Genomic DNA, 15,364 nt, shown 5'->3' on the forward strand with positions numbered 1-15,364 from the left:
GTTTTTCTGTTTTTTGCCACAGTGGAGTGGGGCCTCAGAAAGCAGCAGCAGATGAAGACTGAAAGAGCTAGGAATGCAGGATCCAAAAAATAAACCTATGGTGGTGTTCTCCCGTGAAGTAAATCTGGTCACCCCGTGGTGGCATGAACGTAGAGCTGATTATTTGAAAGGGTCCCTCACATAGTGAGATCTGAGGCTTTTATAAAGTAAGCCTCCTTATGAAAGCCAATGTGATTTAGGAGTTTCAGACTAGCATCTGGGACACCCATCTGGGACACCCATCTGCCATGGTGCTTGCTGGATGACCTTGGGCCAGCATGGTGTAGTGGTTAAGAGCGGTGGTTTGGAGCGGTGGACTCTGATCTGGAGAACCAGGTTTGATTCCCCACTCCTCCACATAAGCAGCGGAGGCTAATCTGGTGAACTGGATTTGTTTCCCCACTCCTCCACATGAAGCCAGCTGGGTGGCCTTGGGCTAGTCACAGCTCTGATAGAGCTCTCTCAGCCTCACCTACCTCACAGGGTGTCTGTTGTGGGGAGGAGAAGGGAAGGTGATTGTAAGCCAGTTTGAGTCTCCCTTAAGTGGTAGAGAAAGTCGACATATAAAAACCGACTCTTCTTCTTCTTAGCCTAACTTACTTCTCAGGTTGTGAGGATAAAATGAGGAGGGGAGAATGATGGGTCACCACTGAGAAGAGAAATGGGGGTGTAAATGAAGTAAATTATATAATAAACATAGCTGAAGATGGGGGGCAGATAAATAGTGAGTTGGTAGTAAGGAGAAAATAAACAGGTAAAGGTAAGGATATGAGGGGTGCCAGGAGGAGGAAAAAAAGAAATTGTTTGGGGTGGGGAGTCAGGGGAAAGTGGGGTGCCTGTACAAGTCCTTGCGCTTTCCCTGCTGTGCAGCTAGGCCTAGCCTGGCAGCTAGTACCATGCGTAGGAATTCGTACATTTTTGGCTAAAGAATCAGGTCAGGCAGAATTTAACTATACCAGTGGCTGGATTGATACAGAAGTTTAGGATCACAGGTGTGTTTTTTTTTGTGTGTGCAAGTGCTCACAATTTTCAGATGAATAATTTCTTTTATCAAAAACTGACCGTAACTACTTATTGTTTCTGTGAAATGTAGATATTATTGGTAGAAAATAAAGAGTTGTCACTGATACGTGCTAAAGAAAGAAGTGATGAATTAGGATTAAACAACATTTGGTTCATCCAAGCAAATATGGACTATTTTAAAGGAACTTTTAATATTGGGGTAAGTAATTGCGAAATGTTAACTTCATGTTTTGCAAATATGTTTAAAAACCAAATGCTTTAACCAATGTTTAACATGTGAAAATGCACTTTTGTTTCCTATAAAGTCTGTCATGTCCAAGGTGTACTCTTGTGGATGGCTCAGACTAGTGGTACTCACTCCGCAGCTCACCTAGGGCGACATTCACAATTACATGGACCAAAAGAGCAAAATGACTATACCCTGTGCTCCCCATGAATCATAAACATAAGATATAAATACTAGTATTAAACATATTTTAAATTTTGTATTTGTATTTCCCCGCTTCATATGAACCTTAGCCATTGGGTGCTTCACACATGCCGGATAATGCACTTTCAATCCACTTTCAATGCACTTTGCAGCTGGATCTTTCTGTGTGAAACGGCAAAATCCACTTGCAAACGATCGTTAAAGTGCATTGAAAGTGGATTGAAAGTGCATTATTCAGTATGTGTGAAAGCGCCCATTGTCTCTGGAGTGAGGGGAAGGACTTCAAAATCAGACAGGCCACAGTGCAGTAGGGATGCTCAAACACATGCCAGTTCGGCTCGTGTGTGCTCTCCAGTTGTGAACAGAGATGTTTTTTAACATCTGTTCAATAGTTCGTCAGTCTGTTTGTGGGTGTGTAACAGGTTGCTCCTCTGTATTCCTTGCTAACCGTTCAGTACCAGTGCAATTGGGCTTTTTGCGCATGTGGGTTCTCCCTCAGTCCAGCTGAGATCTGCCATCTCCCCATCTTTGTTGTATAGCTGCTCTGCTCAGCAGGTAATTGTTTAGTCAGTTGGACCACTCACAGATCGTGTAAAGCTGATGTTGCAATAGATATTACTATATGTTTGGGAGGTGCTGTGACAGTAGTAGAGCATCTTCTTTGCGTGCAGAAGGTCCCAAGTTTATTCCCAGCATCTCCAGAAAGACAAGGTAGTAGGTGACGTGAAAGGCTTCTACCTTGGAGAGCTGTTGCCAGACATAATCGACAATACTGGCCTTGATGAATCAATGGTCTGACTCCATTGGTCTGTGATAACAATGTCTGAGCTAAGCCAGAAAGCTGAATTGGAACAAAAGGCTCTTTCGCATTCTCATTTTCCTCCTTTGTGTGTCCCTATTGCTTCCCTGGGGGGAGAGTTCCTTTCCGTACATGTTTTGCTCCCTCTAGTGGTCAATTCGATATTATATTGCTTTAAGTTTGGCACATTTACTGCAGTAAAATATGCCAGACATAAAGCAATATAATATCGAATCAACAGCTAGAGGGAGCAAAACGTATTCAGAAAAGAACCAACCCCCCCACCCAAAAAAGCAATAGCGACACATACGTGAGGAAAATGAGAATGCAGACATGCCCAAAATCTTAACTGAATGTACAGTTAACTTTAGTTTTCTTGGTTTTACTTATTCAGGTGGCTTTGCATGCTTGTGGAGTGGCAACAGATATGGTGATTGAATGCTGTACCAAAGTTAGTGCCGCGTTTGTCGTCTGCCCTTGCTGCTATGGCTTCATTCAAAATACGGCCAAGTTTACATTCCCACGAAGGTGAACCATTGCTTGTTATAATTGTGTGTGGAGGGGAACATTGGTTAAAATGTGTGACATGGAACACAGAGTTTTAGTATGAGTTGAGTATCCCTTATTCGGATTGCATGGGACCAGAAATGGTCTGTATTTAGGATCTTTCCGTATTTTGGAATATTTTGGAATTTTTGCATATACATAATGAGATATCTCGGGTATAGAACCCAAATCTATGGTTTTGTGTTTTCGGATCAGTCGGGATATCAGAAGTCCAGATAAGTGATACTCAACCTGTAACTGTGTTGGTTGCATAGGACAGTGAAAACTGAGCAAGTTAAACAATGGGTTGAATCCAATCAGCTTCTCCACTGGTGAAAAAAAGAGAGCGGAGTTCCCTTTAGTTACCCAAAAACTATGTTGGGGTCTTGGGACCTGAATTTCCAAAAGTCATGTGGAACAGGGACAGTGATAAGGAGGGGAGCTGGCTATGATTGAGCGAAAATGCTGGCTGGATCCAACCCAATACCTTCATGTTTATCAAGTAGCATTTATGCGATCTACCGTGAGGGAAAAAAATATTTGATCCCCTGCTAAATTTGCCCATTCGCCTGAAGAAATGACCAGTCCATAATTTTAATGGTAGGTTTATTGTAGCTGTGAGAGACAGAATAACAACAGGAAAACAGGCACATTTAGCAGGGGATCAAATACTTTTCCCCCTCACTGTACCTTGTTGAAAACCTTGCTGTGCTTTTAAATAAAGTTCATGATTTAAAAATAACAAACTTTTAATGAGCATGTGAAAGGATAGTAATGAAAATCAAGCAGCACTTCAGAGACATAATTTAGACTGTTTGATTCGATTTAATTGAACCTTTTCATACATTCCAGTTATCTTTATTGGCTGTAAAATAGGCCTTTCGCTGTTGAATTGTTGAACTTTTGTTCTCCCCCCCTTTTTATTTTATTAGAAGACAGCACTCCAGAATAGGAAATAATCTCTCTCTGTTGCGCTTGCTTAATTTAAAGCACTTACCTCTAAGAGTGTATATTTTTAAATTTAAAAAAGCAATAGCTATAAGTTGGATCCTGCCAATCTTTCTGCTAACTGAAGGGGGGGGGCATTTACATTGCTTTGCCCCTCCTACTACAGGTCTCCAGTTTGTTTTTCATGCTATTCCTAGTACCATGAATGCCCTGTCTCAAAGGAGCAGCATTTTGGGGAATATCAGTAGGCTGCAATAAATGGTGGGAAGCAGGGAAGTTCTGTTCCACTACCAGGAATGATTGGCAATATCCAACCTTACACTCAGAGTATTTAGGAAGCATTCCTGACCATTCCTTTCTGGGCTGTCTGCTGCCCTGTATGCTATAAATTATGCACCACCGGATTTTAGAATTATGATCTATAGTTTTAATTGTTTCTGTATTAATTTGTACTGATTGATGGAGGTAATGGAGTATTAATCATGTGAGCTGCTCACATTAATCATGTGAGCCTGGCTGGGATAGAACGGGATATAAAATAAAAATAATAATTAATAAATACATAATTTATTGTTACCAATCAAGTCAGTAGTTTTATCACATTTATGTGACTAATTGGACCCTACTTTTTGAGATGTGAGCTGCACTCACACATTATGACAAACATAGTGGGAACAAGCTTTGGGAACCCTTCAGGCTCACGTGCTTGCCTGCCCGTTACTGGGATAGGATAGTGAAGATTTCATGATTCCCAAAAATCATGCTTCAGTGCTGCGGCGCCTCCTAACCCGTTTCCCAGGTGCTGAAAGCTTGAAAAAAGCCTTTTGAAGGCTTTTAAAATTTTAAATGAGGCTTTTCGCCCGATAGAGAACAGCAAGGCTGCGCCTGCTAAAAAAGCAGGCTGAGCATTACCATTCTCACCACTGGCGTGCCGGGCTGAAAGGGAATAGGCAGCTCCTCCCCATAGCATGCCCCGGGAATGCTCCCCGGGGACACCAGAGCGCCCCCCAGAACGCTGGCATGGAACTTTATGCCGGTGGGATGCTGGCGGAAGGCCCCATAGGCATCCTGAGATGGAGCTGCCATGGCAGCGCTAGGAGGCCAGCGTCCGGGCCTCCCCACTGGCATTGGGGCCACTCACAGTGGCGTAAGTAGCCTGGATGCTGGGGGGGGGGCAACACTGGCACAGCCCCTTCCTGGCCTCCTGAGGACTTTTGTCCTCAGAAGACAGGAATGCTCTGTAAGTGTATCAAATTAGTGTCTTGCACAATACTGTGATCTAAAATTATCTGAAGGGGAGAATGTCTGTAACTTAGTATTTTACAGACATAATACTAAAATAAAAGTTGGTATGTTTTAAACATTCTATCCAAGAGAAAAAATACTGGGTTATATCCAGCCAAAGTTTCCACTCAGATCTCGATTAATTTGCTTCTTTACTGCAGTCCCCATCCCATATGGGTTTTCTTCATGTAAGTCCCATAATCCTCCATACATATATTTAGTGGTTGAAAGAGATAACTTCCTTCCTTTTTTTCACCAACAGATAATTTCATTGGATGCAAACCACTATCATAATGCGTTTTTCTGAATTGTGCTGAATAACTGAAAGGTCAAAATACATCTAGATTTTTTTTAGTATCCAAAGATGTTATATTGCTTTTATTTTTAAATGGCGGCTTCTTGTGGTGATTGAATCCATCTCTTTTTCTATTTCAGTCATCAGTTCAAGGAAGTTTTATCTTACAAGGTATGCAGAAGGTGGCTTATAAATTGTGCCTTTTTCTGTTCTTTCTGTATGATTTTGATGGATTGGATAATCTCTAGTTATTTAACCATACAATTTACAAGAATGCTTGTGCTTAGAAATTGTATTATTGGCTTTTGTTCTTCCCTGTAGATTTTCTTTAGTAAATACAGTTAAAAGAATTATATGTATATACCACCTTTCAGATTTAAGAATCCCCCAAGACAGTTCATAAGATCAAAAGAACAATTAAAATACTTTGTTCGTGTTTAAAAATGCAAAACTACAAAAGGAACAGATGTCAACATAGATCTCAAATGCAAAGATACAGCCTGCATTTTGGGGCACCCTATTGTTCCCCAAATTCTGACCCTGACTGTCTGGGGTAACAAGTAACCATCCCAAAGCAACAAATATTTGTTTCCAGGTCAAGTTTTTAAATGAAGAAGTCATTATGTATATGCAGGAGAATGTTTCTAGAGCAAGCTCCTTCCTCCTCCTCTTCTAACAAATGTCTTGAATGGGCAGGAGGCTGTGCGACCCAGTACTTACTGGCATTTTCTATGCTGGGGTGTGCATCTGAAGAGCAGCTTCCTAATTTTAGCAGCCCCTTTGTGGCCAGCATGGTTATGGTATTTCCCTGTTCGTTTGATTTTCTTTTCCCCAGATTCACTTTCAGCAATATTAGTTTAAAATGGCTTTAGCCGGTCCTCTGAAATACAAACAGTTTTCAGTAAAATGTAACTAAAATATTAAGAACGTGTAAACTGAGCAAAATTATTATACACGCCAAGAGTTGTAACAGGGCAGCCATAAGCAGAGTTCCATCTTTCTAAATCAGTTGAAGTCAAGGGGCTTAAGATTGCACTGTAAATATTTTTACATTATAATAAGTCGTCGCACTGTCCTGGCCAGAGGCATTGGTTCATACATGAATCACACACCCAGCACATGTGCCTCAATTTCAGTGGAAGAAGCTATTTCATGCTTGCGTAGGCAGATGGGGGCCTCTCACTGAAATAAATGATGGCCCAGCATGTAGACGATACCTTTATACAGGCTGGGGAGGGCGGGGTAGAAATTTAATCAGATAAATAAATAATAATAAATAAATGTAACCCAGATTTCTGGATCTGGGTTACTGATTTTTCAGAATATCAAACGAGCCCCTCCCCTTATTCAGGCTATTAAAAGCATTATTTTACTAGAAAGAAACTAAAATCTTTAAATACTTAAAAGCTTCAAGAGATCTGACAAGACCAGGCTAGCCTAGGCTATCCAGGTCAGGGTAAAAGCTTTTAGCGACATTAAAATCCTTTTTAGACACACAATGTGGCATATTAATTGAAAAATAAATACTGTATTTTATGTATCTTTAACTTGGTCCTATCCTTATATTGTAAAAAACTACTGATATGGTTTTACGTTTTCCATTGCAATCCATTCCCAGCTTACTAAGAAAATATTAACAAATGCATCCTTTACTTGGAAAATTCTTTTAGTACTGGTTGAGTATCCCATATCAGGGCTGTCTGGCACCAGAATTGGTCCAGATTTTGTATCTTTCCATATTTTGGAATTCTTGCATATACATAATGAGATATCTTGGGGAGGGGACCTATATTCATTTATGTTTATATATGTTTTATATACACTTTATACACATAGCCTGCATGTAATTTTAAACAATATTTTTAATAATGTATATAAAGGTGTAACTATCTCATCAGACTTTGGGAGGCCGAGCGGCATGGATCCGCGCCCCCTGGCCAGGTGGTGTGGCTGTGAGTCAGATCTGCACCACCCAGCCTCTTGGAAGTCAGGAGAGCCCGGGCGGCGCAGGTCTGCCTGCGTGCCAGCTCAAAAAGTCTGTTTTTTTCTGAGCAGTCTGTTTATCGGATGTCCAGTTAAGGAATACTCAACCTGTTTCTGTACAGTATGACAATTACAAAGATAAAATACCATACAAAGTTCTACCAGTTCCGAGAAACATACTTTTTTGATAAAAGTTGTATCAGCTTTTATTTTAAAGGAGACATGCCAGGAAGCCGTTCATTGCTATAAAACCAGTCCAATTCACATGTTTTCTGTGGAACTGTACCAAATGCTGCCTCTGTTCCAGATATATGGTTCTGTAGACTGTAGTATGCATCCTGACATATTGCATCGATGTATTCTTTTCAGTTACTGATACATTGCCAATGCTGGACTGTGATGGCTAGACACTGTGTCACTGTCTCCATAGTTTCTCTGAAATTTATATTTCCTTTCACTGTGAGACTCAAGGACACCCCCCATCAAATGGAATCAGAAGAATTGCTGTGAAACATTGCTACTATATATAAAAAACTGCAGTTGTGGCAGTGCAGTTGTGGCAAATTCCTAGCTACTTAGACCTGTTATTTGCTTCTCTCATTTGTATGAAAACAAATGTTTACAGTAGTTCAGTATATTATACCCCAATGCATGTGTGATGGACAGCTAACTGCTGATGTGTTAAACTGGTCTGGGAACGCTGATTGATAGGAGGTTCCAATGGAATTCTACTGTTGACCTGAGGCGTGGGAGTTGAAAGTGTCTGTTAGAAAGGTGGGAATAAGAGAGTGAAGGATCGAGGAGGGATCCTGAAATAGGGAAGTGAAACTGGTAGTCCTTCCCAGAGGGAAATAGCTCCTAGGAAAGGGAGTTGATCCCTATCAAGTGTTAAAAGAAGGAAAATTGGAACCTGTGTATTTTCCTGCCTCCACAGACTTCATGAAATTTTGTGTCAAATAAGCTAGTGCCTGTTTATCTAAGACATGGCAGCAGTTATAAACACCTGTCTACAGAACAAAACATCTACATTTTTGTGACAATCTACTGTGTGTAGATATACAAACTTTCCTTCAATCCTGTTGCCTTTTCACCTGCCTAGTTTAAACCTGAAACCTCCCTGACAGTCTGACTTGACCATTTCACCATAAAAGTGACATAAATCAGTTTGTGTTGTGAATTCATATCAGCCTCTCATGTTCCATATTCAGACATATACTATCAAAGGGTTTTCCAGTTCCTCAGCTTCCTAGGCTGGGTCAGAATATATTAATATACATTTTAAATGTCTGGGGGACAGACATAGAAACGTAAAAGGAAAAGGAGCTGTTCAACTAAGAGGAAAAAAGGAAGTGGCAAACCATCTCAGCGTGTTAACAGAGCCATGGCATCTTTTCAAATATAAAGAAATTCAGCCCTGTAAAGTGGTATTTTAAGTGGGAAAGTAGTGGTGGGAGGGAGTGCTTAACTGTTTACCTGCTAAAAATTCCCCCTCTCAAAGCAGTAATGAAACAAAAACCTGCATCAGTACTTCATTAAAAGCATTTGTGAATCATGCACTGTTAGTCCCAGAGGCACCAAAAGTTAACCAAGAGAAAAATTTGGTCTTGAGCCCTCTTCCTGTAGTCCCCTCCATTCTATTAGTAGATGATGCAGTGTATTTAAGTTAATGTAAGGGGCCGCGGCTCAGTGGTAGAGCATCCGCTTGGCATGCAAAAGGTCCTAGGTTCAATCCCCAGCATCTCCAGTTACAGGGACTAGGCAGATGGTTGATGTGGAAGACCCCTGCCTGAGTCCCTGGAGAGCCATTGCCAGTCTGAGTAGACAGTACTGACTTTGATGGACCACGGGTCTGCTTTAGTATAAGGCAGCTTCACGTGTTCAGTTGTAATGGAATATCAACATAATAAATGTATTATATAGTTCAGCGCAGGGGTCGCCAATCTTTTTGAGCCTGCCAGCACCTCTGGACTTCTGACACAGCGTAGTGGGCGCAGCCACAAAATGGCTACCACAGCTTACCTTCAGTCACATTCTAAAGACCCTTTTGCTGTGGTGGCAGCTGCTGCCAAAGCAACATTTTAAAAAAATGCACAGTCAAATCTCCAGTGGTCAGTGAGAAGCCCTGCTGGGGAAAGCCCCACATGGCCCCACCGACTTTCTAATAACACTTGGTGGGCACCAGGAAAGCTGTTACTGGGAACCACAGGCATCACATTGGGGACCCCAGGTTTAGTGTGTGGTGTTTAATGATAAGTTTAGTAATAGCCATAAATGCCAATTCCCATTTGATTCTGTAAGCCACTACCCTGAAGGTCAAGTTAGCTGGACTCAAACCAAATTTAAAATTCCATATCTATAAAAGACATAACTAAATGCATCACTTTTCCCTCCAGATGGGAGGATTTCTTCCATGAGATTGCCAAAATTCCATAGAAAAGTGTTTTGTGTTCTCACATACTTATTTCCATCTAATGCTTCAGAAGGCTCTGTCAAGAGGCACAGTCCTGAAATGGTTCGGATTGCTATGACTTGGCACTTGAAACTGCAGCTGTCCTAGCTAGCGCAGCTGTCAGCAAAAGCCATGTCACCGCACTGGTCTTTTCCGTGGCACACTTTTTCTGCCTGAGGGAAGCTCCAGCCACTTTTAAGGTCTTGTCTTCAGCAAGCACGTTATTTATTTATTTAAACACTAATATCCTTTTCCTTTCGGCTCGAGGCAGCATTATGTAGTCCGTATTCACAACAAAACATAATACGTGCTTCATGTGACCTCATCGTCATTCCCATAAAAGAGTAGGTGGAATTTTTGTAGCCTGCTTCTTTGGCTGTGTATACAAGCGTGATCCCTTGGTTTGCCTTACAAAGGAAAAGACAGGTGCGAGCATTATTGGGGTGGCGAGTTTGAGATGTACATTGTACGAATGCTCCACGTTAGGACAACCCACCGGCGTTGGCGAAGCTGCGTGGTATAATGTTTTTACAACTCAGAGATGCATGAGGTGGAAAGCATAGCAGACAAATAATGGAGAAATAATACTAAGCTGACTGGACTAAAGGAACACCCACATTTGTTCTTAAAATATAACTATCAGTACCCATTGTCCAAACTGCATCCAAAGACTATATGCCGAAACATAAGGGACAGGGCATTGCACCAGGCATTTGACCGTGCATCACACAGATCAAATCAAGCCTGAACTCTCCTTAGAAGCTAAAATGACTAAACTGAGGCTATTGTACTTTGGTCACATTATGAGAAGACAAGACTCACTGGGAACGACAATAATGCTAGGATAAGTTGGAGGCAGCAGGAAAAGAGGAAGGCCCAACATGAGTTGGATTGAAACCACTGGCCTCAGTTTGCAACACCTGTACAAGGCTGCTAACAATGGGATGTTTTGGAGGTCATTAATTCATAGGGTTGCCATGAGTCGGAATATATATACACAGAGAGAGAGACACTGTTAGGTGCAGACGATCATGCTATCCAAATCCACAATGTCCATAAACCACAAAAGTAAGAATATGCTGAAAAGACAGCAAGAAGCACACTGCTAAAAATTGACATAGTAAATCCAAAGGTTCATTGTAAATCTCATGATGCCAACTTGAATGCCGAGTAGCTTGCCTTAACAGTTCCTGGCACTGGATTCAAAAAACCAAATCACAAACCAGGCCATACTGCAAAGTATGCTTCCTAGCCCTTCCCCAAAACTCCCAACTCCAGTCCATCTTTTGTACTTTAGATATACATCATTCTTTGAATGCTGCTACTAAAATAGCTATATTAGAACGACGTAATGGAAGAAGGCTGTGATTTTTTTGTGTTTCTTTTATTTTCATTCTAGGAGCACATGGTTCTCTGCCGATTTGCTGATCAGACAGCTGTCCAGCTTCCCCCTGAACGCAGGCGAATAGGTATGTTCGTGTACCGAGCAGCTGTTGTGTAGATTACGTGCACTATGTTGGTGATGTGCTTACCTTACTATATATGGATAGTTCTGTTATGTTTATCAACAAGGAATTAAAGTGCTGGTTTCTCAGAATATCTGTTAAATCAACAGTTGAATGTATTGCAGAGAGGAGCTTGTGCTGCTCTTCATTCACCTGTCATTTATGGCTAAATACAGAAATGACATCTTGTGAATTACGTTATGGCCAAATACAGAATTATGGCCAAATACAGAAATTATATCTTGTGAAGCAATTTGGGCATGTGTTATATAAATAAGGCTGGAGCCAGGGGAAAGATGGTTTTCGCTAACGGTTTTTCATCCCCCGATGAATAGTGCTCTTTTGGCACGGGGGGAGTGGGGGGAAGGGAATAACAGTGTTCATGAAGGTGTCCCTCCGCTGCATCTTCCATGCTCCTCTCGTACGTAGTAGCAGTGTTCCAAAATGAACCTCTGTATAGCACCGATGAGCTGCAGTTTCAGCCACACATCTGGTTTTCAAATAGGTCTTGCAGTGCCCCCGAGCTGAGTTAGTTTTATTTGCTTGCATTGCTGTCATCTCATAGCAAAATCTGGCTGGCTAAGTGACAGTGTTGCTATTTCCAGGCTTACTTGAAAGCAAATAAACTCCTGCCACAGCAGCAGACAATTGAGGTAATAAACTGCAGCAAACTAGGTGAAAAAATGTAAAGTTGGAGGAACTTTCAGTAGACATTTAGGATTCTCAGGTGCACTGGAAATGTTTGCTTCTGAACACTCCACACAATGATGTCTATAAATGGCAAACTGATATTGTCATCCTGAACACGCGAAGCTGCCTTATACTGAATCAGACCCTTGGTCCATCAAGTATTGTCTACTCAGACCAGCAGCAGCTCTCCAGGGTCTCAGGCAGAGGTCTTTCACATCACCTACTTGCCTAGTCCCTTAACTGGAGATGCTGGGGATTGAACCTGGGACATTCTGCATGCCGAGCAGATGCTCTGCCACTGAGCCGCGGCCCCTCCTGCTTCTTGCAGGCCCCAGCATATTTATATTTCAACCATCAGAGTATTTTACGATGGGTAGCCATGTTAGTCTGTCAGTAGCAATAGAAAAGAGCAAGAATCCAGTAACAACTTAAAGACTAACAAAATTTCTGGCAATGTGTGAGCTTTTGTGAGCCACAGCTCACTTCTTCATATACAGCTAGAATGTGAATCCACCTATCCTTAAGTAGAGAAGCATGAACTAGATGCACAATGGCAATTTAAATGTCAAAAGCAAGTAAATGATCTTAGCAGACATGATTGGATTAGGTGTGATATGCAGAGGGTTAGTCGTTGAGGAGAAATTAGCATTGGTAATGAGACAGGAATCCCAGATCTCTATTCAATCCAGGTGAATGCATTGTCTTGAGCTTGGTTATTAGTATTTGTTAGTGATGAATCATTGTCATGTGGATTGGTATGTGTGGGGGAGTACCTATTAATTCTGAAGGTTAAATAATGGTAGAATAAATGCTCTTTGAATTTCAAAAAAGTGAAAACAATGTCAATGCACCTGAACATTCACATTTATAAAGTTCAAAGGTTTCTGGGGTTATAAGAGTACAGTAGGAAGTGCTGAAGTCTAGTGATACCATTATCTGCTTTATTTTCTCTCCACTAAAACTGGCAGATCTTTAAAGCCACCATTGTATCAGGAAGGGAAAATTAGCTTTCAGGGTCACAGCTGTGAGTTCAAGAGGTATCACTCCATCAAAAGGGAGTAGGCATTTTTTTAGTACTTTGGAGATACAGAAAGGAAATGTGTCATTTAATAAGGGGTGGGGTGGAAAGCTATAAATTAACATTTAAGTGACGATTCAGCAGTTCATGTGTTTTGATGCACCAAGACCGCCGTGATTATATCTTATGGTGCATTTTCCTTCAAGGAGAAAGATAAAGCAGAAATTTGTGAACCACAGAAATCCTTTTACTTTGTTTTTTGTTCTCTTCATTGTTTCTTCTGAGGATATACTTGACATTAGGCTTATCTGCTCCATTAAAAGAATCTTTTCCATTTCAATCATCTTTCTTCACCTTTTAAACTTGCTAATGGGTGTGCGGTTGGTGTGGATTAAGTTTTGTTTTCAAATGACTAGGGTAAAGGTCAAATCAGATTAGCACCAACCACATGCTTTCTAAGGCAAACTCAGATATTGAGATGCCACATACGGTACACTTCCTTTTAAAAACAAAACAATATAACAAAACTCCCTTGCTCTTATATTTATAATATAATGATTCATGCAACATTTTAATACAGTCAATATGTATGTAGATATGTCGTTTTATGTATTACAGATTCATTTAAAAAGTGGGGCATGATTTTAAATTTAGTTTTACTAATAAATAGTATTAAGGGAGGCAACTTATTCAACATTTTTGTTTGAATTTTTTGGACTGTGTGAGATAAGCATGCCAAATTTTATACCTACAGGTATTCAGCTTTAGCATATGGGATAGTTTGCCCATATTTTTCCCAGTGTTCTTCTTTTAAATACAATTTTAAGGAAGACCTCAGCAAAGCTAGGCAAAGCACAAATTACAGTATGTCTGGAGATAAAAAGTTGCTAGTTCAAGTGATATGTATACTCGCTAGATTTATGTAACTAATGGTGTCTTGGAGCATTCTTTTCTCTCAGCAACCTTTTTCTGTGGAGGCTTTTAGATGGTGGATGCGCCCTGTAATAGTGTGGGTTTCCTGCATGTGTTTGTGTGTGTGCCGTCAAGTCACAGCTGACTAGGGTTGCCAACCTCCAGGTACTAGCCGGAGATCTCCTGCTATTACAACTGATCTACAGCCGATAGAGATTAGTTCACCTGGAGAAAATAGCCGCTTTGGCAATTGGACTCTATGGCATTGAAGTCCCTCCCCTTCCCAAACCCCACCCCCCTCAGGCCTCGTCCCTAAAACCTCCCACCGGTGGCAAAGAGGGACCTGGCAACCCTACAGCTGACTTATGGTGATCCCGTAGGGTTTTTAAGGCAAGAGACATTCAGAGGTCGTTTGCCATTGCTTGCCTCTGCGTCATGACTCTGGTGCCCATTGAAGGTTTCCCATCTAAATACTCACCAGGGTCCACCCTGCTTAGCTTCTAAGATCTGACGAGATCAGACTAGCCTGGTCAGGGCATTCCTACCAGAAAGATAACACAAGATACACATCCTGTGCTATTCTGACTAGGTTGGATCCTGTGACTCTCTTCTACTGTGTGTTCCTTCAGGAAATGTGTCCTCCAGTGGAGAACAAATGGGGGAAAGTCTTCCTTTATCGAAATAAGTATTTCTTGGTGGAAGGGTGTCATAAGATCCAACCTGTTAACACTGGAGCACAGTCCAGGTTGCTTGTGAAAGCCCAGTGTGCCCAGTATATCAAAAGCATTACCTGTCACCTTTGAGAAGCATTGTGTTTGAGATTATTCAGTGTAATATTTATTCTCACACTCTTTGCTGGGACATACAAGTAGTTTACCAAAAAAAAAAAAAAAAAAAAAACCCAACCCTAATAATAACCTTTTGTGTATTCTGGTTTGTGTGTGTTCTAGGTAAGCATTGTATGGGTCTGGTAGATCTGGACCGGGCTTGGAACGTGGAAAGATCATGCAACTACACTGTCCAAGTGATCTCCATGAAACCAGAAACCTGTTCTCCGAAAAACAACTTGATAGTGGGTGTCCCTTTTTAGTTCAAAGTATTTTCTTATCCATTTGAATTAATTATCAGTCAATTGCGATTCACAGTCCAGTAATTTTTGTGGAAGTCTGGGAAGCAGACACTGTACATCTTGAATCTATTGTCTCCAGAAAAAGGAAGCAGAAAAAGAAAGGACTTGGCAGCCAGGTTGACTGCAGAGCTTCTTAAATCCTGCTTGAAATGTGTGATTAAGTGACAGCTGGTTCTCAGAAAAGGAACATCCTAAAACATCCATCCGCCTGCACAATAATAGAACTCATAAAGGTTTGTTTTTCTAAGTTTCATTGCTGGAAAGGTGATATGTATGTATTTTCCCCCCTGTGAAGATGGATCTTGCATGGAAAA

The 15,364-nt window shown here is 41.1% G+C and overlaps 1 protein-coding gene across 2 annotated transcripts in view; it reads left to right on the forward strand.

The window, feature by feature from the left end:
- Positions 1-15,018, forward strand: part of GSTCD (glutathione S-transferase C-terminal domain containing) — a 44,352-nt gene extending 29,334 nt beyond the window's left edge. The window contains exons 7-11 of one of the 2 annotated variants that reach the window (XM_056855335.1): positions 1,133-1,261; positions 2,686-2,819; positions 5,505-5,535; positions 11,196-11,265; positions 14,872-15,018. In XM_056855335.1, coding sequence (XP_056711313.1) covers positions 1,133-1,261; positions 2,686-2,819; positions 5,505-5,535; positions 11,196-11,265; positions 14,872-15,011 — 504 coding nt within the window. In that variant the 3' untranslated portion in view covers positions 15,012-15,018. The remainder of the gene's footprint in view (positions 1-1,132; positions 1,262-2,685; positions 2,820-5,504; positions 5,536-11,195; positions 11,266-14,871) is intronic. The other variant, XM_056855334.1, reaches the window with a different exon arrangement.
- Positions 15,019-15,364: the final 346 nt, after the last annotated feature.

The sequence above is a fragment of the Euleptes europaea genome, chromosome 9 (assembly GCF_029931775.1).
Source record: "Euleptes europaea isolate rEulEur1 chromosome 9, rEulEur1.hap1, whole genome shotgun sequence".
Lineage (NCBI taxonomy): Eukaryota > Metazoa > Chordata > Lepidosauria > Squamata > Sphaerodactylidae > Euleptes > Euleptes europaea.